The sequence below is a fragment of the Rhinolophus sinicus genome, chromosome 16 (genome assembly GCF_057876585.1).
Source record: "Rhinolophus sinicus isolate RSI-liver-muscle chromosome 16, RSI-T2T, whole genome shotgun sequence".
NCBI classification, from domain to species: domain Eukaryota; kingdom Metazoa; phylum Chordata; class Mammalia; order Chiroptera; family Rhinolophidae; genus Rhinolophus; species Rhinolophus sinicus.
The window spans coordinates 15,478,406-15,503,759 of NC_142516.1; the positions used below are offsets into that span (position 1 = coordinate 15,478,406).

General features: G+C 45.7%; 1 protein-coding gene across 4 annotated transcripts in view; it reads left to right on the forward strand.

Moving 5' to 3' along the window:
* Positions 1-25,354, forward strand: part of ASTN2 (astrotactin 2) — an 839,436-nt gene that overhangs the window by 172,861 nt on the left and 641,221 nt on the right. For all 4 annotated transcript variants that reach the window (XM_074330924.2, XM_019731189.3, XM_074330925.2 and 1 more), the window contains exon 3: positions 10,548-10,932. In XM_074330924.2, the coding sequence (XP_074187025.2) occupies positions 10,548-10,932 (385 nt within the window). The remainder of the gene's footprint in view (positions 1-10,547; positions 10,933-25,354) is intronic.

Here is a 25,354-nt window from a genome sequence, read left to right on the forward strand (position 1 = left end):
TATCTCCAGCCTTCTCTCACACACAAATGGAGAATTGCCAAACAGATGTAGGTATATTTCAGTCACCTGCCTTCAGAGAGCCGCTTATACTGGCTCCATTCATTAATTCTTTCAACAAGTAATTGAGGATCTGCTATGTACCACGTGCCATTCAAATATGTTCAGAGACAAATAAAACCCTGCCCTTCTCTTCCTTGCCTCTCAGTGTAGAAATGCAATGCGTGCTTAATGAGGGCTGTCACTGTCAGACTCTGGGCTAGATCTTAGGTATCCAGAGATGGTTAAGGACGCCCTCCAGGGATACTCAGGGTGATGGGAGGGGAGTTGGCAGGCAGAAGCATGGATCACTGAGGATCCTGACAGGGGATTTGATCCAGCCAGAGAGAGCAGGTTCAACAAGGCTTGTTGGGAACTCATGATCCAAGAGCTGAGGCTTACAGGACTAGACAAGGAAGTGTGGGGAGGGCATTTCAGGCGGAGTGAGCAGCCTGAGCAAAAAGCACAGATGCGTGAGCTCGTGTGACGGCTACAGGACATTTAACCGCTGTAAGTACACGCATGCACAGCTGTAATACTAGGCAGCATGTCATAAGAATATATATATATATTTCTTCTGTTCAAAAACGCTTTCACATTTGCCTTTGCCTTTCCCGCTTGGAATACTGGAGCTGGAATGACTGTTCAAAGCCAGCTCGTCTCACCTTCTCACACTGAAGAGGGGAAGGGCCATGGTCAAGGTCGCACGACGTGGACCCTGTGGGAGGACAACAGGAGTGAACATGGGAATGAAGCTGGGAGACCGCACATATACTACCTCCTACTGTAGTGGAGGAAAATCGGTGGCCCCACCACTACCTTGTATCTGATTTTTCAGGAAACAAGGCTCTACATCAAAAAGAGAACTAATGTTTCCCGAGAGCCACTACTTGTAAGCCGGGACGCTAAATGTGTTCTGTAATGCAGTCTCATGTACTCTGGCCCAAACCCTCTCAGTTTGGTGTTAGTAACCCAACTTACAGATGTGAAAAAGGAGGAAACTCAAGTGATGTACCCAAAGACACCCGGCTGAAATACAGTATAGCCATGACTCAAATCCTTGTCTGTCTGAGCCGCTGGCAAGCACTAGTGTCCCAATGTTCATTAGCTTTCCCCCTGATAAATCACTCTAGTATTCAGAACGATCTCCCAGGATTTGGCCCCTATTCTGATCTGATGTTCAGATGATGTAGGAAGATTGATCTGGGTGGGAAATGAATATGTTCCAAAAAACCGTTGCGTTTTCACTTTATTTCCTTGGCATTATCTTGGGATATAAAATAGTGTCTCTAATAGATACATTATAAGTAGATGATTAGTTTAAAAGAAAAATGTTTCATTTTCTATGATGGGACCTACTTAAATAGGTCACCATATATCTGTCTAGAGGCAAATAGATGACTATAGATAAATATAACTAATTATAGATATATAAAGATAGGTGTGAGGCTATTTTTATACGTATGTATGTATAGACGCAAATCTTTATCTGTTGTACATTTATCTTCTCCTAATTGTTCACACATGTGAACTTAACTCTTTACTTGATTATGTGCTGGGATCTTTCGTAACCTACTGAGAACTTACCTACGGGGGAAAATAACAAAGAGGTTGATTCCTTTCTAATCCAGTGACAGAGTCCACGCCTCGGTGTCATGTTGGTACCTTCTCCCTCCCCTTTGCCAGCCAGTCAAACGCCGAGTCTTACCCTTTGGCACATATCCGCTTTCTGCTCCATGACCTAACTACCCGCTTCAACTACCCTCATTTCAAGTCTCATCGTCTCTCTTTTAGACCAGGACTTCCTCAATCTCTGTACTAGTGACGTGTGGGGCCAGGTAATTCTTTGTTGTACATGACTGTCCTGTGCATGTACGGTGCTTACAGACTCCCTGGTCTCTACCCACTAAATTCCAGTACACCCTCTCCTCACGGACTAGAAATGTCCACTGGATGCTGAGGGAGCTTCAGGAGAATAAAATAACACGGGTCAGAGCCATATTGCATAAGGCATGACTGGTCTTTAGGCATTAAGGATCCAGAGAGGTTTTTTTCAGTTCGACAACCAAAAATGTCTCCATTACCAAATGCCTCCTGGGGAGGCAAAATTACCCCCAGTTGAGAAGTACTGCCATACACTACTAACAGCTCTCTGAATGGGCTCCCTTCTCCAGTCTCTCCACCATACACACCCAATGTGATCTGGACACCCTATTGCTTAAAAAAAACCCTCTGGATTCTTAATGCCTGAAGACCAGTCAGGCCTTATGCAATATGGCTGTGTTATCTGACCCGCGTTATTTCATTCTCCTGAAGCTCTCTCAGCATCCAGTGGACATTTCTAGTCCGTGAGAGAGCGAGCCTGCAATTTTCTGGAAACTGCCCCGGCTGCAAGGCTTTATCCCATATATTGGCCACCTTATCGTGTATTCTCAAGCAAGTTTATCTTCTGGGTCTCCACGTTTTCATCTGTGCAATGAGTGTGATAATCTAACCAGTTGGGGAGCTAAGGAACAAGCATCTCTAACTCTATTACAAGGTAGAAAATGCTAACACCTCTTAAGTGAGGGCTCAGGTGAACCCCTGTGGGAGTGCAGAGGATAAAGAGGTTCCTTAGGGTTGAGACTCGAGGGAAGAGATCCGTCCCAGAAGAGTTCACTGGGGAGATTGCATTGAAGTAGCTGTGAGGTCTGGGTGGTATTTCGACGTGCAGATGTGGGGGTGAGGAATAAAAATGAGGGAGCCTTCGAGGCAGAGGAAGTGGCTTGAGCAAAACCTCAGGACAGCTGGTACAGAGTGAGTGCCAATGGGGTTGGATATGTATCACTGCCTACTTTGCAGTCGGTGCCCAGTAAGGTTAGCGGCGTGGAGGGGTGATGCACACATTTTGAGAAAGGTATTTTGAAACCGTGTGATTTGAGACTAGGTTATCCACAGAGGTGGAAGCCTGATTGAGAAGAACTGGAACTGTCAAACTGCAGGACTGTCAGGCTTAGTCAATGGGGAGGGGCTCTGCTTCCAGCTGTGCCTCTGTTATGGTAGGGATGTTATGGCAGGGAAGGTGAATTGAGAATAGTGGGGGAGGGAACAGAGCCTGGGGGATCATCCGGAGTGTATCAGAATTACCAGGATGCAAGGCAGCCCTTACTGGGACTTAGGACAGCCGTAGGATGGAGAGAAAGGGAAGGTGGTGGATTTCTCAGCAGCTTTTGGGGGTGTCGGTTATATAGTCTGCCTCCAATACCGTTTTAGGTTGTTCTGTAAACTTGGTCAAATCACTTCTCTCTGAACCTCAGTTTTCTTATCTGTAACACCAAGGGTTTGGACTATTTTCTAATAATCCCTCCAGTTTAAACATAGACTGGGGCCTGAAAGGAGACTTCCCAGAGAACTTGGAGGCCCAGCCCCCTTCCCTACTAGCTCTGTCACTTTGCAAATGGCCGGAGGAACAGCCAGTGGATCAATAGTCCTTGGTTATCCTGGGGATGGCTGTCAGGACGAGACACAAGTGACGAGAAGGGAAGGACATTACTTGGGAGAATATGCATGTTCACAGCTCTGAGGATTAAAGGCCCATGTTCTTATCACTGCTGAACAGAGTATTATAAATCCAGTCTTAGAATACCAAATCCCCTTGCAGCTTGGCCGTTGTGAGGGAATATTAAAAAGGCCGGAGACAGAAATAATCAGTTTCCAAATGACACATTGTCAAATAAAGCATTTCTCACATTATCCCTTTCTTTCCTTTCTCCGGCGCCTTCTCCCATGCCTCAATATTTTAACATGAAAAATAGATTAAAATGAGTCCAGGCTGAATGCCGTTTTAAGTTTGACTTATCTGAAGTCTCTCCTTGTGGGGTAGTTTGTGGGTGCTTTTATTTTTCACCTTTATATATTTTTCAGTGTTTGATATTGTGTATGCAAGCAAACCAGCTGAAGGTACTAGCATTGGGATAAAGGTAGAACAGCAAAGAGGGGCCATGCAAGATTGGACCAGCTGCCCTGTGGTTGCCGGCTCAGAGCTGACCAGGGTCGGACCAGGTGCCCTGTGGTTGCCGGGTCAGAGCTGACCAGGGTCGGACCAGGTGCCCTGTGGTTGCCGGGTCAGAGCTGACCAGGGTCGGACCAGGTGCCCTGTGGTTGCCGGGTCAGAGCTGACCAGGGTCGGACCAGGTGCCCTGTGGTTGCCGGGTCAGAGCTGACCAGGGTCGGACCAGGTGCCCTGTGGTTGCCGGGTCAGAGCTGACCAGAATCGGACCAGGTGCCCTGTGGATGCCGGGTCAGAGCTGACCAGGGTTAGACCAGCTGCCCTGTGGATGCCAGGTCAGAGCTGACCAGCGTTGTCTCCCAGGTCAGGAGACCAGAACTGCAGTCAGGATGTCAGCCAGGTGTGCTCATTCTGGAGGCTCTGAGGGAGAAAGTGTCCCTGCCTCCCAGGAGCTCCTGACGGTCGCCAGCAGTCCTTGGTGTTCCTCGGATTGTAGATGCATCACTCCAATCGCTGTCTCCATGTCCCGTGACCTCCTTCTGTGTGGGGGTGTGTTTCTGTGTCCTTTCCTCTCATTAGAAGGGCACTAGTCATTGGATGTAGGGCCCACCCAATCCACTCGGACCTCATTTTAATCAGCGACAACCACAAAGACCCTATTTCCAAATGAGACCACATTCTGAGGTTCTGGGTGGACGTGAATGTTGGGGGGTCATTTTCCAAACCACCACAAGGAGTGAGTGAGAGAGAGAGAGAGCTCTGGGCTGAGGGCGCAGCCACGATGGAAGAGCTCAGAGCGTCACATTGTGGGGACGCTAGTCACGGTGTGTGGTGCTGCAGTCGGGCCTGAGGTGGGAACAGTGGGAGCTGAGGCCGGGAGAGAAGCAGGCCCCTAGGCAGGAAGGGCTTGGAAGCCAGGCTAGGGCTCTAGGCATTATCCCGAGGGTCGCGAGGAGCCAGGAAAGGGTTTTAAGTAAGAGTTGTTAGCATGTGGTTTAAGTGGGAGGAATAGAGAGGCTGAAGTAATGGGGCTGGTATCTGTTGACTTCTGTGGTGCCAGGCCTTTCATTGTGTTGTTCAATCCTTAGCATAACCCACCACATTGGGAACAATCAGCACATGTTATAGGTGAGGCTGTTGCAGCCCATGGAGGTAAAATGTCATGGGCAGCTTGTCACGCGCAGCCAGCAGAAGCAGGGAAGCAGGCAGACACCCATGCGGCTTCTGTTCCCCAGACCCACGTTTCCCCATCATCTCACTGCCCCTGGCATCACATACCCAGCCCTTGTCTGGCTCCTGGGGCATCTGAGACTCACTGTCAGTGACAACAGGACGAGTGGGCTGATCCTGTTCTGGAGAGACTTCTAGTACGGAAAGTTCCAGAAGGGATGGGGACCCACACATTTCTTCTCCTGTCTCTTTCCTGCTTCCTGCCTGCAGCTTAGCGAAATCCTCAGACTGATGAGAAGGTGGCACTGTTCACCCCAAGACCTGTGATCCTCATGAGTTCACAGAAACGGACCCCTAACTCACAGACGGGCATTTGCATTTCTGGGCCTTGCTGCCACTTCTCCAGCCTGTTTGTCTTGGGCCTCCCTAGAGTGAACACAGCCCAAATCGAATTTGGCATCGGGTCATCCCTGAGGCCAGCAGGGCCTCAGCTTGCCACCCCTGGAGCCCTGGCCTCCTCCTTACTTGCTTTCTAAAACTTCCCCCCCTCTCCCAACAGCCCCTTCTCCCTCCTCCGGCGCCCGCTTGCCCTGAAGCATTTTCTCCACTGCCAAGACCTGTGTTTGCTGCTGGCATGTAGACTCAGGGTCAGGACACTCTGGCCTGCTCACCGTCCCAGCGGCAGCTCCTGCTGTTTGCTAGGCCTGGTGGAAGGAAGCCCGCACACAAGTGGGGGTGCAGCTCTGCAGGAGTGGAGCGGTACAGCAGCCTGGACCAATCCAGGTGGATGCAGATTGCCGTTTCTTCTTGATCCTCAGTTACCCATCTGCTTCCTTTGGGTGAAGTGTCCCACTCGGACAGAGGTGGCCAAATGGCTCTCTTCAGCTCCTTGGCTTGTTGTGCACGGCACCCTTCGGTGTGTAAGGGCCATCACAGCAGTGTTCCGACGTGATCTGCTCATCAACCCCATTAGGGAGCACAGATGTGAGTGTATCTCCCATTTACCACGTGCCAGGGGCTGAGCACAGCACTCCACGTCCGGGAGCTCACATCTAACCTCCCTCTCCAAGGATGTTTTTGACCCAGTTTTATGGATGAGAAAATAGTGATTTAGAGTGATCCAGCCCATTGTCCAAGACCGCCTGGCTTATATGTGGTAGCATGAGATTTTAAAGAAGTCTTCCCTACCCCCAGTCTTTACCCCTAACCGGGCGCTATGCTATTCCAATTATCGCCAAGTCCAATTTACAGATGAGTAAACTGAAGGTTCATAGAGGAAGCTGGGGAATTTGAGATCACACAGTGAGTAAACTTGAATTCAGAACCTTTTCCCTCATGCTCTTCTTTTTTTACGGTCTACTTTTTTTAGGGTCAGGAGCATAGGGCTGCTCAGTGGTGATTGCAGCAGTACCCAGCTGCGCCTATGTCTTGGGCAAAGCCCCTGCAGGAGCCCATGTGGGGACGTCTGTATCAGTAGGTCACTGTCACTGTGAGCCTTTGAATACTGGAATTCTCCTTTGGCCAAGTTTGCACCCTGAAATTCCTCTCTGTAACGGAAGCCACATGGTTCGTGGTCAACTGAGGTTGGTGGGAGTTGAGGTCAGGGCAGGCTGGGGAGTGAGGATGGGGAGCCTGTGCCTACACAGGAGGGCCAGAGCCACAGACCCGGACTCATGTTACAGGAGTCAGCAGATCCTTAAGCCAGTGGGACCCTCAAGCTTAGCCTCTGCCAAAGTGGGGGAGGGGAGGGGAGAGGGCAGGGTCCCTCTGCACCTCCTTCTAGAAGTTCTTCATGTTGGGAAATGTGTGCCTGGAATTGCCTAAGTAATCTGTGGAGACAGAAGTGGGGCCGGGCAGGGGCTAATGAGGCCTTAGGTGGCCCTGTCCCTTCCTACCCCGAGCAGAACTGTGACGCGGTGCTGAACTGACCTTATAGCTTGGATCTCAGTAATGGACTTCCTGTCTCTGGGCCTCAGTTTCCTCCCTTAACATGTGACCATGATGCCTAACATGCACAGTCATACAGGTAAATAACGGAGCATGTAAGAAGCGTTTGTCCAGACTGAGAAGGATTTGGGGACCCAAGACAAGGTTTGCAGAACAGGCATCCCGGGGCAAAAGGTCAAGTCACGCGTTCATTCATTCCTGTATTTATCCATTCAGCATTCAGCACACCCTTGCTGTATGCTGTTGACAATAGCAATAGCTAACAATCCGTGAGCAGTTACCAGGTGCCCCACACTGTCCTAAATACTCCCCACACATTTTATTTCGCGTCACAATGACCCAATGAGGTGGCACTGTGAATACTGCCTTTATTGAACCAATGACAAAACAAAGACTCTGAAAGGTAAAGTGACCTAGTCAAGGTCACACAGGCTCTAAGTAGTAGGACCTGGACGAAAACCATGTCACTCTGAAGTCAGCTTGTAGCCATGGCGGCAGATACTGCTGGAGGGCTCTGCAGGCAAAGGATGAGGCTTTCTGCCTTCCAGGAGCATCCTGTGTGGGCTTAGAAGCTGACCCAGGGCTGCAGGAGTGACCAGGAAGGGTGGTAGGGTGCAGTGAGGACAGGGAGGGGCCATGGTGGCAGGTGGATGGTTTGGTTAGGCCTCGTCTTCCCCAGGTCAGTGTTAATACTGGGGTTTGACCACAGGGTCAAACACCCATAATTGGGGTGGACACAAGGGGCTGGGGGTGAAGGGCTCTGGACAGGACAGGCCTAACCCTCACAGCAAGTCAAACCCCCAAACATGAGAAGACAGAGGGACGAGTTGGGCAAGATTTCCCCAAAGGCATCAGTGGACCAAAATGAAAAGCTTTTCTGAACAAGCCGCCCAAAGATGTGTCCATTGAACCCTCGATTTGAAAATAATGTTTCCCTCTTTCCTTCTCAGGATCCTCTCTCTCTCCATGTACCCTCACCATCTTTCCCGTTTGTTCTTCTCCCTCCCTATGGTTTCTGAGAACCACTGTGCTACAAAATAGCCAGTGGCTGTACAATGAAGAGCTGGGTTCAAATTGCTGCTTTACCACATCCTGGCCTTTTGTATCAGTTGGACCTGGGATCAAAACCTGTGTGACTTCAAGCAACTTACTTAACCTCTCTGAACCACCTTTCCCATATTTCATTTATAGAATGGAAACTATAATCCCTTTCAAGTATGATTGTCTTCACATCCTTAAAATTAAATAAAACAACATTAAGTAAAAGTAGTACGGAGAAACCCTGCTATTGTTTTTGCCAAATATTAGAGTTCTTCCTGCCTCCTTTTTCTCTTCTCTCTCCTTTCCTATTATCTTTTCCTTCTCATTCCTCCACAGTCCTCCCCTGTCTCCTTCCTTTCTCATGTCTGATGCAGAAAAACGACAAGTAATACCATGTCAAACGTGATTTGTAGACACAGAAAAATCATTATTGTATGTTCCTGTTCTGTGGAGGGTAAATGGATGTGTTCTTGTTTTCCTAGGGCTCCAGAAGTGATGAACTACAAACACACACACACACACACACACACACACACACACACACTTTATATATATTTGTCAGATTACACACTTATACACACATGCACACACGCACACACCATATATATATATATATATATATATATATATATATATATATATATATATATATATAAATAGACATACTTATAGCTTTGTTCGGTTTCTGTATTTGTTTTTAAGTTCTGACATTCAGAGAAACCTTCCTGGAGATCCCACAGTAGCTCATCACTCAAGGCAGGGCTCTCAGCCATACCCGCCACCTGGCCACCCTTAGGCCCCTTTCTCATACACTCCCACCCTCTGTGGAGGTGATGGATTCTAGTTTAGTGATCTGAGAGCCTTGCAAAAAGAACATTATAGATTTCCAATGCAGTTAGCAGGATGGCTGAGCTATTTTAGTGAATAATGTTCTTCTTGGCCTAAACAGGTCTTTTTAATCGCAGTCACCTTCCCCCCACCCCAACGTGATGTATTCGGGGTTAACCACTGTCATCTCTGTTAGGTGTCATACATTTAGTTATCAAAAATTGTTCCTGCCTTCAATGAGGCCGTAGTCAAGGAAGATCGAGGAAGGTCAATCGGCCATACGGGTGTGGTTGAAAGAATATAGGCTTCAGAGCTCAAAAGCCAAACCAAACACACACACACACACGCACACACACACACACACACACACACACACACGGCACCAATCTCGCTCTGCTGATCTCTCCGTGTCCCCCCACACAACCCGGGTAGTCCTCGCTACTCTGGATTCTAAGGACATGCAGGCACTCAACCAAGTGGCCTCCAACCTCCCAGACATAAAGCGCAGTATAGAATGCAGAAAAGCAAGCTAACTCAGAGGGCCTATCCCTGTTCCTCAGAGATGTTTCTGGCACAGAGCAAGTGAGGGGAGTCCAGGAGGATGCAAACCTGCCACCTTAAGCCCTCAACACGTGCTATGGGGAGTGTCGTCATGTTTTGAAAATACCCCTGCCCTTAGGGCACTCAGAGAGCAGGGTATTTCATGAATCTCGTGCATCACATAAGAAATGTTCACGAACCCTTTCGTGGGTTCCAATTTAACGTATGATACGCAGCCTAAATCAAGTATTTACCAGTTGGATGTAGTCAAGAAAAATAAACTTTTGTTTGCCTTAAACTTCTGATTGAAGGAGCCCCAGAAAGGTACTGTTTTTTTCCCATTCATTCAAGGAATATTTATGGAGTATCTACGTTGTCCCAGGCCCCTTGTTGGGAATCAAACCTTAAAAGATTGCCTTTCTGATAATGAAGAAAATAAAAACTATGCAGAAATTATGTTTGACTGAATAAGTCTCTGACATTTGCAGCAGGGTGGAAGAAAGGCTATCTATTGAGCCCTCAGTGGACTCAGTCTAGAAATGAGAAAGCAAGGCTGAGAGAGTATGAACAAATGTCCTGGGGCCATTCAGCTGGTGGGAGGCAGAGTCAGGGCTCAGACATTCACTTGTGTGAAGCCACAGCCCTGACGCTTCCCAACATTGAGCAGTCTGCCTTGCTCTGGCATGAGCATTATCCATCTCATTTGCTCCTTATGGAGAAGGAAAGGCAGGCTTTCTTACTCATCTTTATACTGATACATATGAAAAGCAAGGCTCAGAGAAGTCAAGCCGTTTTCCCAAGGTCACACAGCGTGTTGGTGAGAAAGGTTGGGAAACAGTGTCTCTCCGGCTTCAAAGTCATGGCTGGTGGTTCTCGAGGCTTTAGAAACCAAACCCAGGGATTGTGGGCTGAGTGTGGTGACCAGGAAAATTCCCTCCAGCACTCTGGCCAGAAGAACAGCGGCCCACGTGCTTGTCCTTCTTCCCTCCTGCTCCAGGGTGGTCTCATCGCTCTGCTGCTGCTACTGCTGGTGTTCACCGTGGCGCTGTTCGCCCAGCGGCGCTGGCAGAAGCGTCGTCGCATCCCCCAGAAGAGCGCGAGCACAGAAGCCACTCACGAAATCCACTACATCCCATCGGTGCTGCTGGGCCCCCAGGCCCGGGAAAGCTTCCGTTCTTCCCGGCTGCAGGCGCACAATTCTGTCATCGGCGTGCCCATTCGGGAGACGCCCATCCTGGACGACTACGATTATGAAGAGGACGAGGACCCACCCCGGCGCTCCAATCACGTGGCCCGTGAGGACGAGTTCGGCAGCCAGGTGACCCACACCCTGGACAGCCTGGGAAGGCCGGGGGAAGAGAAAGGGGACTTTGAGAAGAAAGGTGAGTCCTCCTTGTTTCATCCCACCTTCCAGGGGGGCATTTGGGGGAGCAGGGAAGAGGCACAGCAGCTGGGTGGACACTGTCCGTGTCTTCTGGGCTAAGCCATTGTGGATTATGGCCAACCTGTCTGTTGAGTTTTCAGAGTTTATCTTCTCTGGTTCTTTAATAGTGATGGGAGAAGAAAAAGAAAGTAAAATAAAAGAGTGCTGATATTATTAGAATTGGAGTTTTGAGTTCAACATGTCTCCCGTGTCTTAATTACCTCTCTTGATGGCCTTCTCACTACCGAACAGAGAGCTCATCTCATTTCCAGATACTATGATTAGAAGGTTTTTCCTTATATTGAGTTGAAATTGGTCTTCCTAGCCTTCCCTGTCCACAAAGAAAATCAACCTTCCTTCTCCAAGGCAACTCTTAGGAAATTTGACAACAGAAAAAATAGCACCCTGTAAGCTTTTAGAAATCAACCTAAAATATACAATCCCTGTTTCTTCCGCTAGTCTCATGGGCTATGTGTTTCAGACATTTTACCACTGTGGTCCGTGTCCTCCAGGTAGAGATTCTAATTTTTCATTTCCTGGAGTGTAACACGAGAACTGACACTCTTCTTCCTCAAGGGGGGTGCTCCTGTACTGAGCTAAACCAGACTTCTACCTCCTTCTGTCAGCTACTCTGCTTCTGTTGATGCGGCTTCTTGAGGTCACATTTATATTTTCCCAGCTATTACTGGCTCCTAGTGGAATTTTTGATGACGAAAACCTCTCACTCTTTTTCATATGTGCTATTGCAAAGATGTGTTCCCTTTATTCTTTTGGAGGACCGCTGATAATTTGGGCCTATGCACAAGATGTGTTGTTTATATTTGTCTTTATTAAGTGTCCGTGATTCCAGCTTGTTTATGGATGGAGTTTGGCTATTTTCCTTTGGATGAATGCCACAGAGGTAGCTTTCTGCTGTTTCTCTGCACTGTTGTTCTGATGCTGATGATAACGTTGGGTTAAAGGTTTGGCCTGGACATCCCACTTCTGACGCTGACCCACTCTGCTTTGTGAGCTGAGAGGAACCCTGATTGCTTGGTCCAGCCCTGGGCCTCTAACCTCTACATTCTTCTCCTCTTCCCCTAAGCTCTTTCCTCTCAAATGCATCTTTTTATGATCCATGCACTCACCCCCCACCCGCCCCTTGCCTCCACCCAGCTCCAGATGGAGAATAGCAAGGATCCTCAAAGTGAGGAAGCAGGTGGGGAAGTCAGGTCACTGCCAGTTATCTTATTTGATCTTTTTTTCCTTCCTTCCCTTCCTTCCTCTGTCCCTCTGTCCCTCTCTCCCTCCCAACCTCCACCTGTCCTTCTCCGAGCTGGAAGGCAGTACAATATGTTGATCGAGTCTGCCTTCAGGAGGCATAATGCTACAGAAAGTATGTTGACTATCTCTGTGACCATGGATGTGGCATATGCGTCTCTCCCATTAAAGGGACATGTTACTAGGATTCTACCTTGCGCCGTGGTTAGGAAACTTAAACAGCATGACTCCCATAAAGTGCCTGGTACTTAGTAAGCTTTCAATACACATTTCTGATATTGTTATTCATGCCATCAGTCTTCAAAGTTGTGATGTTGTGCCAGATGCTATGATAGACCCCGGGATAGAGGTGAGGACGGCAGTAATATCGCAATAATCCTCCCGAGAGAAAAGTGGCGGTAGGGGTTAGGAAACCCAAGCTGAAGCTGGAATAGTCCTAGATCTTTGCCACACGGCAAAGGATGTGGCCGAGCTGAGGTAAGTAAGTGCCTGATCCTTAACACGAAGACCCAGACTCCTGGCTAGAAGGAGGCTGCAGGTAGCTGTTGTGCCCACGTAGTCTTGTGGTGATGGCCTGTTTCTTTGGGAACTAGGCCCGTCCAGGTCCTATACTCCTTAAAGAGAAGACGCAGTCTTGCCATTTCAGCTGCTGTACCTTTTAGCTGCCTGCAAAGTCTCTCTGAGTTCCTCTCATGGTGGAAGGGGGGCTAGGTACCTGACTCTTCTATGATGGAGAGGCACAGGAGGTAGAATTGTGCTGGATCCAGAGGATACACTAGACAAACTCCCGAGAAGTAGGGGCAGGTGCTCTTGGCCTTCTCGCCCCCATGGGGTTCTCTAGAGTCGGCATGCTTTCAGACCTACCTCCACATCGTGGCTTAAAGATGACTCCGCCCCTCGTGTTTTCTTCCAAGCACAGCTCTGTTCAAACAATAACAAAGTTAGACCGTTATTTTCTGAAATCTCAACTCTGGCATTGAGAAGCACAAAAAAAGAAATCCGAAGAGAAATAAGTGGTAGGTGCACGAGAAATAAGACACAAGCCTCCTTGCAAGGCAGGCTGGTGGAGTGGAGGTGTGCAGAACTGACTTGAACCGTAGTTTTCAGTTCACTGGCTGCATGGCCTTGGGCACAACTCTTACCACCCTGCCCGCCCATGCCTTCATCTCACCTGTTTTCATCTGAGCACAGTTATGTTTTCAACTGTTCCTCTGAGTAGGCATTAAAGCAAAGTACAGTTTAAAATAAAACAAAGCACTTCATTTAATGCTGTATCTCAAGTACCCTTAGATCCAGTAGGGGTAGGAGAGGAAGAAGCTGAGGTTCTAAAAGTAGAGGGCACACTTTTCCTGACTCCAGGCAGGATACCGGGGACCCTAACCGTGGGGGGGGGGGGCGTGGGTGCTAGCAGCTGTCCCTGAGCACCAGGGCCTCGTTGCCTGGACAAAAGTGGAACAGCTCTGCTGGCAGACTGCAGAAGGTCCAACAGCAGCAGCTCAGACCAAATTTGTGTTTTGTTGCTTCCGGTGGCCTTTGCAAGAGAGCCATGAGACTCTCTTTTGTGTGGTGACGTGGGCACACCCAAGCTTTTTGTCAAGCGTGGCAGGTAGTCAGAGGCTGGACAGTCCGTACAAAGGTCATCAGTCCCAAAGCCCTTTGGAATTGCCTTGCCAAGGGGTAATCCCGCCTGTATGTTTCACACTTAGCATTTTCCTATCAATTCAGTCTCTATCACATGTGAGCTCTGTCTGCCTGTGTGTCAGCTTGGACCTGCAAATAGTACAGGGCTAATCTGGAGAGCAGAGGGAGAAAATTTTATTACCACGGGACAACTGTTTGGTTTCTCAGATGCTAAGAGCATTGTACTAATCAGGTTTGACATCCAGGTGATGTGCACCTGTGTGGCTGGACCCTTTGGTAAATATTAAAGTACTTCTGCGCCAGTTGGTAAATAGCTCGCAGCGTTGAGCCCACCCCCCATCCACTCCTGCTGCCTGGCAGTCCCAGGCCCTCCCCAAGGACCCTTCTGAAGTCTCCACTGTCCAGGAATAGGGTGGCTTTAGAATGCTACTCCAGTATTATGGCTGTCATCCTTTCTTTCTAGTTGGTTCCTGTGCTTTAGAAGTTCTCGGGTATTGTGAATATCACCCCTGATCTCACCCGAGAAAAGGAGAATTGAATCATATCGGTATGTGAGTGCTCAGCACTGTGTTTGTACACAGCAGAAACCCGACACATTGTAATTCCAGTTTTTCTTATCCTCTTTAAATGTATGTTTCCCTTGCCTGACTATTATGCATGGAAACTCAAGGAATTTAAAGTAACACATTTATCACTTTATGAAGGCCTACAGTAAGGGAAGGCTGGATGGATAGTGGGTGTTCTTAATTTTGTTTTATTATTGTGAAATAAATGCATGCTCTTTGTAATAGGAGGGAGGGAGGGAGGGAGGGAGGGAGGGAGGGAGGGAGGGAGGGAGGGAGGACTGGAGAAAGAAAGTGAGGCAGGGAGAGAAAGAGGGATGAATGGAGGGAGAAGAAGGGAAGGAGGGCAGGAGGGACGGAGGAGGGAGGGAGGGAGGGAGGGAGGAAGGAAGGAAGGAAGGAAGGAAGGAAGGAAGGAAGGAAGGAAGGAAGGAAGGAAGTCTGAGTTTTGAAAGTAATAACTAAAAGTCCTACCTTTGTCTCTCCATCATATATCAATGACAGGACTGAGAGGCTAATCCTTTGTAATAGTTTGATCTATATTCTCCTAGCATTTTCCAATGTATACATATAAGGAATGTATGTGTATGTGATATATATTATATATATGTATACACACACACACACACACACACACACACACATAAATTTGAACCCACATATGTAGCAGTGGGGCTATCTCAGCCACATGTCATTCTGCAGCGATTTGACAGTTTACCAACAATGTATGAAAATCATCTTTCCATATCAGTCCCAAACACATATCTTATTCTTTGGAAAGCTGTGTAGGATCCCAGAAAATAAACACATGAAATGCACAAACATTTACTTTACAACCCCCATTGGTTTTCTCTCTCTCTCTCTCTCTCTCTCTCCCTCCCACACACACACACACACACACACACACACACACACACACACACAGACACACACAAACACACACACGTGCATATAAAGCTTGCAAAGTGTAAGACTATTTCTGTAAGACAAATGCCCAAAAGCATAATCACTGCATCAAAGGGTGCACATTGCACATGTGTCATTTTGGTAAGTACTGCCATATTTATTCATTTTAAAAATGTGTCTTATGCTCTCAGCGGCGGGCGGCTACACATACTCTTCCGCACCAATCTGCACAAGCGACCCTTGCCTGTATCACAGTGACTATTTGGATATTATCATGGTCCCTTCTGGCCTTTATGTATATATTTGCCATCATTTTATGTGTGCCACTTTCTATTTGATTTTTTTTTTTTTCTGATTCACATTGGAACCGATTCTTTTCTTTATGAAAGAAAAGTCAGTCCTCGATGATGACATAAAAATGGCGGCGTGAGGTGAGCCTCTTGAAATCTCCCCTGGAATTTACAACAAATTGAACAACTATAACTCCACAAAGGTCTCCCTGCATAGCAGACAGGCAGGACTAAGAGGCCCACTACTGAAATCATCTAAAGGTGAGCAAACTGTGCAAGTGGGGCAGAAGGAAGGGAGAAGTGCGGAAATGGGGACGCATGGACGCAGGATGCAGACCTAGCTCAGTGTTCCGAGCTCGCTGCCTCCCAGAACTACCTCAGCTGCAGGAGAGGGAAGAACTCAGACTGCTGGGCTCCACTTATGGCCCACAGGGCTGAGCAGGCAGCATATAACAGGGCTGAGCCCAACGCTCACAGCAGAGACCTTGGAGCAAAGACTGAGGGAGGAAGGCTGAAAATGGTGGTTTAAGCCCTCACTACCGAGCAGAGAACGGAAGCCTTAAGCACTGAGCCTAGCTGTCCTCTCCCTGCCATCCCAGAGCTTGCCCTGCCCCCACCTGCCCGATGCTCGAAGTGGAACTGTAGCAGTGTCAGATCAAAACAACAGAATATTTGCTGTTCTGAGAACTGTGGTCCACAGACACAGACTTGCAGCCCAACTAGTTTTGGCAAAGGGGAGGGACCTGTGGAAGCAGGACTGGCTGTGGTGGTGGTCGCCGCCATTGCTCTGGGCCACATCTTACAACCCACCCCGCCCCTGTCCCCACCTATCTGGACGGATCCCTGCAAGAGTAAACAGAGCTGCTGAAACACATGGGCTCTGAATTTGGTGCAGGAAGAGCTTTGGAAGTTAGAAGCTCTCCACATCCCCCCACGAAGGCAGAACCCTAGGACCCAGGCGAACTGTTCACAGGGGGGAAGCCCGCCTTCCAGGGAATCCCCCTTTTGTGTGAGAAGCCAGAATAGTGCAGAGAAAATATACTACTGCACTGTGAGAGAGAATAAAAGGCTGCAGTCAGAGAGAAAACAAAACATTCTATCAACACCTACTGGAAAAGAAAAGAAATACCCATTTCTATTAACCTGTTGCAGAACCCACTCATGTAGATGTCTAGGAAGAGAAATAATAAATCATTAATGGCCATGAATAACCAAGTTACAAGATAGCTCATAAAGAAAGTGAAAAGTCTCCAGAAAAGGAACTTAAAGATATGGAAATATGTGACTTAAATGACAGAGAGTTCAAAATTGCAGTTCTTAAAAAACTCAATGAGGTTCAAGAAAATACAGACAGCAGTTTAATGAACTCAGAAACACAATCAAAGAACAAAATAAACATTTTACCAAAGAGATTGAAATTTTGAAAAAGAACCAAATAGAATTTCTGGAGATTAAGAACTCAATAGAAGAAATTAAGAATGAAATAGCCAGCTTAGGTAGTAGAGTTGACCAGATGGAGGAAAGAATCAGTGACATCGAAGATAGAAATCTGGAAATGACATGGATGGAAGAAGAAAGAGACTTGAGACTTAAAAGAAATGAAAGAACTCTACAAGAACTTTTGGAATCCATCAGAAAGAGCAATTTAAGAATAATTGGCATACCAGAAGGAGAAGAAAGAGAGAAGGGAACAGAGTATATTCAAACAAATATTCGACGAGAACTTCCCAAACTTGTGGAAAGAACTGGATTCTCAAATCCAAGAAGCAAATAGAACACCTAATTACCTCAATCCCAACAAGCCTTCTCCAAGGCACATTGTATTGAAGCTGTCAAAAATTAACGACAAAGAAAGAATCCTTAAGACAGCCAGGGAAAAGAAGACGGTAACCTACAAAGGAAAGCCCATTAGATTATCATCAGATTTTTCAGCAGAAACTCTACAAGCCAGGAGGGAGTGGAACCAAATATTCAAACTATTGAAAGAAATGAAGAATGAAATAGCCAGCTGAAATTATGAGCCAAGAATAATATATCCAGCAAAGATATCCTTTGGATATGAAGGAGGGATAAAGACCTTCCCAGACATACAGAAGCTGAGGGAATTTTCTAACAAATGACCTGCACTACAAGAAATACTGAAAGAGGCTATTTGACCAGCATAAATAGGGATAGTTTGTGGCAATCAAAACATAAAAGGCGGGAGAGTAAAGGCCTGAACTGGAATATAGGAATGGAGAAAGTAAGCATGCTGAAAAAAAATGGAATACTCTAAATATAAAACTTTCTTTTACATAAACTTAATGGTAACCACTCAAAAGAAAATCCAGAACTGAAATATGTAACATAATAAAAGAAGAAACAGAGGGGAAAAGCATAGAATACCACCACACAGAAATAATAGACAACAACAAAAAGGCAAAGAAACAATGGAGACACAGTATTGCCACAAAACCAAAGATAGAATGATAGGAAATCCTCACATATCAATAATCACCCTAAATGTAAATGGACTGAACTCACCAATAAAAAGGTACAGAGTAGCAGATTGGATCAAAAACCTAAACCCAACCATATGCTGCCTCCAAGAGACACATCTCAGCTATAAGGACAAACATAGACTCAAAGTGAAAGGGTGGAAATTGACCCTCCAAGCAAATGGTATCTGGAGAAAATCAGATGTAGCCATACTGATATCAGATGAAACAGACTTCAGGATAAAAAAGATAACGAGACAAAGATGGACATTTCATAATGATAAAGGGGGACTATACAACAAGAAGACATAACAGTCATCAATATTTATGCCCCCAATCAGGAAGCACTGAAATATACCAAGCAACTACTAACAGAACTAAAGGGAGAAATTCACCAAAATGCAATTATAGTGGGGGACCTAAATACATCATTGACAGCTATGGATAGATCATCCAAACAGAAAATAAATAATGAAATAGCAGCCCTAAATTACACATTAGATGAAATGGACAGAATTGACATTTGTAGAGCACTTCATGCTAGAACATCAGACCATACATTTTTTTCTAGTGTACATGGATCATTATCAAGGATAGACTATATATGTCCCAGATATCAGGACATAAACCTAACCTCAGCAAATTTAAGAAGATTGAAACCATACCAAGAATATTCTCTGATCACAAGGCTTTGAATTTGGATATCAACTGCAAAAACAAAGCAGGAAAATAAACACAAATACCTGAAGATTAAACAACATACTTTTAAAGAACGACCAGGTCAAAGAAGAAATAAGAGGAGAGATCCAAAAATACATAGAAACAAATGAGAATGAAAATACATCCTACCAATATTTTTGGGATGCAGTTTTAAGAGGAGAGTTTATATCACTACAGGCCTATCTGAAGAAACAAGAAAAATCCCAGATAAATAACCTCACGTTACACCTTAAAGAACTAGAAAAAGAAGAACAAATGAAACCCAAGGTCAGCAGAAGAAAGGAAATAACAAAAATCAGAGCAGAACTAAATGAAATTGAGAACAAAAAGACAGTAGAAAAAATTAATGTGACAAAGAGCTGGTTCTTTGAAAAGATTAACAAGATTGACAAACCTTGACAAGACTCACTAAGAGAAAAGACACTAATAAACAAAATCAGAAATGAAAGAGGGGAAGTTGTCACGGATGCCACAGAAATACAAAGGATCATCCAAGAATACTATGAAGGACTATATGCCACCAAATTCAATAACCTAGAAGAAATGGACAAGTTCTTAGAAACATATAGCCTACCTAGGCTGAATCACGAAGAACTGGAGAATCTAAATAGACTGCTCACCAGAAAGGGAATTGAATCAGTCATCCGAAACTTTCCGAAAAGCAAAAATCCAGGACAAGATGGCTTCACTAGTGAATTCTACCGAACCTTCAAAGAGGATCTAATATCTGTCCTACTCAAACTCTTCCAAAAAATTGAAGAAGAGACAACACTCCCTTAACTCATTTTATGAGGCCAACATTACCCTGATACCAAAACCTGGGAAGAATAACACAAAAAAAGAAAACTACAGACCAATATCTCTGATGAATACCGATGCAAAAATCCTAGACAAAATTCTAGCAAATCAAGAGCAACAATGCATTAAATAGATTATTCATCATGACCAAGTGGGGTTCATCCCAGGGGCACAAGGATGGTTCAACATACGGAAATCCATCAGTGTGATACATCGCATAAACAAAATACAGAACAAAAATCACATAATTATATCAATTGATGCAGAAAAAGTGTTTTACAAAATACAACATCCATTTATGATTAAAACATTTAATAAAATAGATACAGAAGGAAAATACCTTAACATAATATAGGCCATATGTGACAAATCCTCAGCTAATACCATAATTAATGGTAAAAACTGAAGCCCTTTGCTCTACGTTCAGGAACACGACAGGGCTGTCCCCTATCACCTCTGCTTTTCAACATAGTGTTGGAAGTTCTTGCCAGAGCCATCAGGCAAGAGAAAGAAATAAAAGGCATCCAAATTGGGAATGAAGAAGTTAAATTGTCACTCTTTGCAGATGACATGATACTCTATATAGAAAACCCTAAAGACTCCATCAAAAAGTTATTAGAAACAATAAACGAATATAGTAAAATTGCTGGCTACAAAATCAATGTACAAAAGTCCATTGCATTCCTATATACTAACAATGAAATCTCAGAAAAATAAATAAATAAATAAAAACCAATTCCTTTTGCAATTGCAACAAAAAGAATAAAATACCTAGGAATAAACTTAACCAAGGATGTGAAAGACCTATATGCTGAAAACTATACGACATTTTAAAAAGAAATTGAAGAAGACACAAAGAAATGGAAAGACATTCCGTGCTCATGGATTGGAAGAATCAACATAGTTAAAATGGCCATATTACCCGAAGCAATATACAGATTTAATGCAATCCCCATCAAAATCCCAAGGGCGTTTTTTTAAAGAAATAGAAGAAAAAAAATCATGAGATTTGTATGGAACCACAAAAGACCCCAAATAGCCAAAGCAATCCTAAGAAAAAAGAACAATGTTGGAGGTATCACACTCCCTGACTTTAGCTTGTACTACAGGGCTACAATAATCAAAACATCATGGTACTGGCAGAGAAACAGACACACAGACCAATGGAATAGAATTGAGAACCCAGAAATAAAACCAGATAAATATGGACAGGTAATTTTTGACAAAGAAGCAAAAAACATACAATGGAGGAAAGACAGCCTCTTCAATAAATGGTGCTGGGAGAATTGGAAAGCCACGTGCAAAAGAATGAAACTGGACTGCTGTTTGTCACCATGTACCAAAGTTAATTCAAAATGGATCAAGACCTAAGCCTAAGACCTGAAACAATAAACTGCATAGAAGAAAACATAGGTACTAAACTTATGGACCTTGGGTTCAAAGAGCATTTTATGAATTTGACCTCAAAGGCAAGGGAAGTAAAAGCTAAAATAAATGAATGGGACTATATCAAACTTAAAAGCTTCTGCACAGCAAAAGAAACCATCGACAAAATAAAGAGGCAACCAACTGAATGGGAGAAGATTTTTTCAAACAGTGCTTCTGATAAGGGGCTGATATCCAAAATATACAGGGAACTCATACAACTCAACAACAACAAAACAAACAACCCAATTGAAAAATGGGCTGAGGACCTGAAGAGACATTTCTCCAAAGAGGACATACAAATGGCAAATAGACATATTAAAAAATGCTCAACAACACTAATCATCATTAGAGAAATGAAAATAAAAGCCACAAAGAGATAGCACCTCACCCCAGTCAGAATGGCTACCATCAACAAGACAAATAGTAACAAGTGTTGGAGAGGCTGTGGAGAAAAAGGAACCCTCATACACTGTTGGTGGGAATGCAGACTGGTGCAGCCATTATGGAAGGCAGTGTGGAGGTTCCTCAAAAAATTACGAATAGAATTGCCATATGACCCAGCAATCCCTCTCCTGGGTATCTACCCCCAAAATCTGAAAACATTTATAGATAAAGACACGTGTGCTCCAATGTTCATTGCAGCTTTGTTTACGGTGGCCAAGACATGGAAACAACCAAAATGTCCTTCGATAGATGAATGGATAAATAAGTTGTGGTATATATACACCATGGAATACTATTCGGCGGTATGAAAAGATGATATAGGAACATTTGTGACAACATGGATGGATCTTGAGATTATAATGCTAAGTGAAATAAGTCAGACAGAAAAAGTAGAGAACCATATGATTTCACTGATATGTGGTATGTAAAACTGAAAACCACAAAAGAACAAGACAAACAAATGAAGGAACAAAAACTCATAGACATAGACAATAGTTTAGGGGTAACCAGAGGGTAAGGGGGGATGGGGATGGTAGATGAGGGTAAAGGGCATCAAATATATGGTGATGGAAGGAGAACTGACTCTGGGTGGGGAACACACAATGTGAGATATAGATAATGTATTACAGAATTGTATACCTGAAATCTTTGTAACTTTACTAACAATTGTCACCCCAATAAACTTTAATTAAAAAAATAGTCAGTGCTCATCCGTCCTCTGAGCTAGGGTTCTGTTGGTGAAGTGATGCAGAAGAAAGGCTTGTCTTCACTCTCCGACTTCGGTTCAGGACCTCAGGTGGAAGAAGGGAAGAGAAATGGCACCACGTACCAGCAGTGGCCCAGTGACAGGTCGGGAGGGCTACTGTCTCTGTGACATGGGGCCGTAGGGTGAAGCTTACTGTTGCGTAGGCTCACAGAGCAGACTGTCTCAGCGTGAACTGGACCTTTGCTGAGAGGAAGGGGAGGGAAGGACCTTTACTGAGCCCCTAAGAGCCCCTCTGCCATCTATGGGTTATCTTAGTCATTTGTAATTAACCCTGAGTGGAAGGTGGAGGGAAGGCGTGGCTAGAAAACCAGTGCTGACTGCTAACAGCTGGCCTCTACTTAGTGAGCCCCACTGTTCTGGAACTTTCCATGAATCATGTCCTTTACACCTTACAGTAACGCCTTCGTTAGGTACTAATTGTGCCCCCACTCTACAGAGCAGGAGATCACAGCAAAGAGGGCTTAAATAGCCTGTCCAAGGTCACACAGCTAGAAAGTGGCAGAGTCAGGATAAAACTCTAGCATGAGCGCTGGCACGGTAAGGGGCAGAGCTGGCTTGTGGACACAGTATGCCACACTGCATTCTGTCATCCTTCGGAAGGCACGTGGCCCTTCCATCCCAAGGATAGCTAAAGCTTAGCGACGATGAGCTCACCTCACCCGTAAATCTGGGAAGAAAAATAGGTAATTAACAGCTGTTATCCGAGGCAGGAAGCTGCCACATAGTACATCTGAGCTAAAATGGCAGAAGGGACTTGGCAACAGGGAGATCCCAGTTTTATGGAGTGTTTTGAGTGGTCCCCAAAGGTGCAGGGAACTCATGTTTGGTGTCAGTAAAGCACTGTAGGGTGACGGAGAACCGAGAAGCTGTGTACTGCTTCACCCTCTGACAGCCCCTGTGAATGTCATGTCCATGCTGCTTTGTGCAGCGCTTTCTAGAATTTCAGAGCGCTTTCATCACCAGCACCTCTCTCAGTGCCTTACCTGGGTAGTCACATGCCTTTACACAGAGGCTCTAGCCGAAGTTTCCAGCCCCCTCACCTGGACCCCTGCCCACCCATCCCCTCTTCAAGCCCCGTCAGTCTTCCTGACAACCCCAAAACACCTCATCGTCACATACCTTCCAGCTTGCGGGCCGATCCTCCTCATCCATTCTACGCACAGCAGTGACTCTCTTATGGCCCCGCTGGTGACAGCAGTCTCACGCTTACAGTTTCCCCAAAGGTCTCACTGCTGTTCACTCCCATCCTCTATGCTCTGCCACCATGGCCGCCGTTGCTTCTCCTCCTCCTCCTCCTCCTCCTCCTCCTCCTCCTCCTCCTCCTCCTCCTCCTCTTCTTCTTCCTTTTCTTCCTCTTTCTGCCCCTCTCCCTCGCCCTCCCTCTACAACCTTCCCCTCCCCTCCCCTCCTTTTCCCCTCTTCCTTCCCCATCCTCTTGCTGACTTCTACCACCGGCCCTTTGCATATGCCATGATTCTTTTCGCTTGGATAAATTCTCCTCTTTCCTTCCCCCATCTGTCATGGCTGACTCCTTTGCATCATTTTGGTCTTAGCTTTAATCATACCTTGTCAGACAAAGCTCTTGTCTCTGTGAGTTCTCCTCTTTTGTCTTCTATCAACTCCCCTGTTGTTTCTGTAATAGGACTTCTTATTACTTGGATTTATTAAATATTTTAATCCTCGTACTAGACTCAGAGTTCCATGAGATTGTGTACCAGGTCTTCTGGGTTTGTTTTGTGTTTAATAGTGACTAACGCATAAGAGATGTTAAAATACGTGTTGGGTCAGTAGGTGGAGGAATGGATAAACGAATGAATGGATAAACAGATGTCTTAGAGCTTTTCCACAGGCGGGTAACCTCTGCATGGACTCCTTACCCTTTTTCTGAACTGCACAAACCTCATTTAGTATTTGCAAATCAATTATCTGTTGAATTTTCCCATCCATCTCACAAGGAAAAAATTACCTTTATCAAAATTTAGAGGTTGTCTCAAAGTTACACAGCTAAAGTGATGGGACCATCATTTGAACCCAGCTTTGTCTGATTCCTAAACCCAAGCATGTTCTGAATGTAACACAACCTGAGTTAATCCTGTCCATTTATGTCATCAGGAAAGGTAAGACATGGGCTGCGAAGCTGGCAGGCACCGTCTCTTAGAGCTGCTTTAATCAAAAATGGTGAACACCGGTCACAATGAGAAATGTATTGTGCACAGTGACCAGATATATAGGCATGTGAATATGTGTGTGTGTGTGTGTGTGTGTTTCTAAAACAAGTTTTGCAAAAGAATCCTTACCCTTATTACACGTGGCATGCTCTGATGTTTTCTATTCTTTTTTATGTCATCTTTTAAATGTGGGTGTGAAGCACCAAATTTAATTCATTTTATGAGTGGGTCATAACCTGAACTTCAAAGACTTTTTAAGCCTTAGAGGAGGGACAGATCCACAGGGGCAGATCCCTGACCACTGGGTCTGTGACGGCTCCCTGGAGGTGCTCCTTGCCCCAAGATCAGAAGGATGACTAAGATCCAAGGGATTCAAGGGAACCGGCTGACGGAGGAGCTAGGAGTGGTGCCTGAGACACGCGAGACCCACAGGTGCCTCTGGTCTCATACTGTCCCCCTGGCCAACCCGTCGGGGTCTTTCGCCCAGCCCTCTGGCCCACTGGTCCCATCACCTCCCCCCACGTTCTCTGCCTTCCCATAGGACACATTGTGTCTCCTCTGTCTTCTTTCCTTGGACACTCTCTCTTCTGTCCCTTACCCCCCAATAAAAGTTCTTCCCCAATGCTCCCTGCCTGGGACATACCACCCAGCCACCCATCCAGCTGCAGCTCAACACCTCCCCGTTCCCAGCTGTCCAGGAGCCCCAGACGGAGGTTCTCCAAGAGCTTGGGGAAACTCTTCATTTAACAAGAGCTTGCTTTTGGACAGAGCCTCAGGGGTGCGCCTGGACTACCTGGGGATGAGAGGAAAGCAGACTCGGCAGAATTATAACCAGAGCAGGGCACTCTCAGCTGTTTCAATGTTGAGATGCCACATCGAGGTTATTTTTGAAAGATAGGCTGCCCAGCATAAGAAAGAAG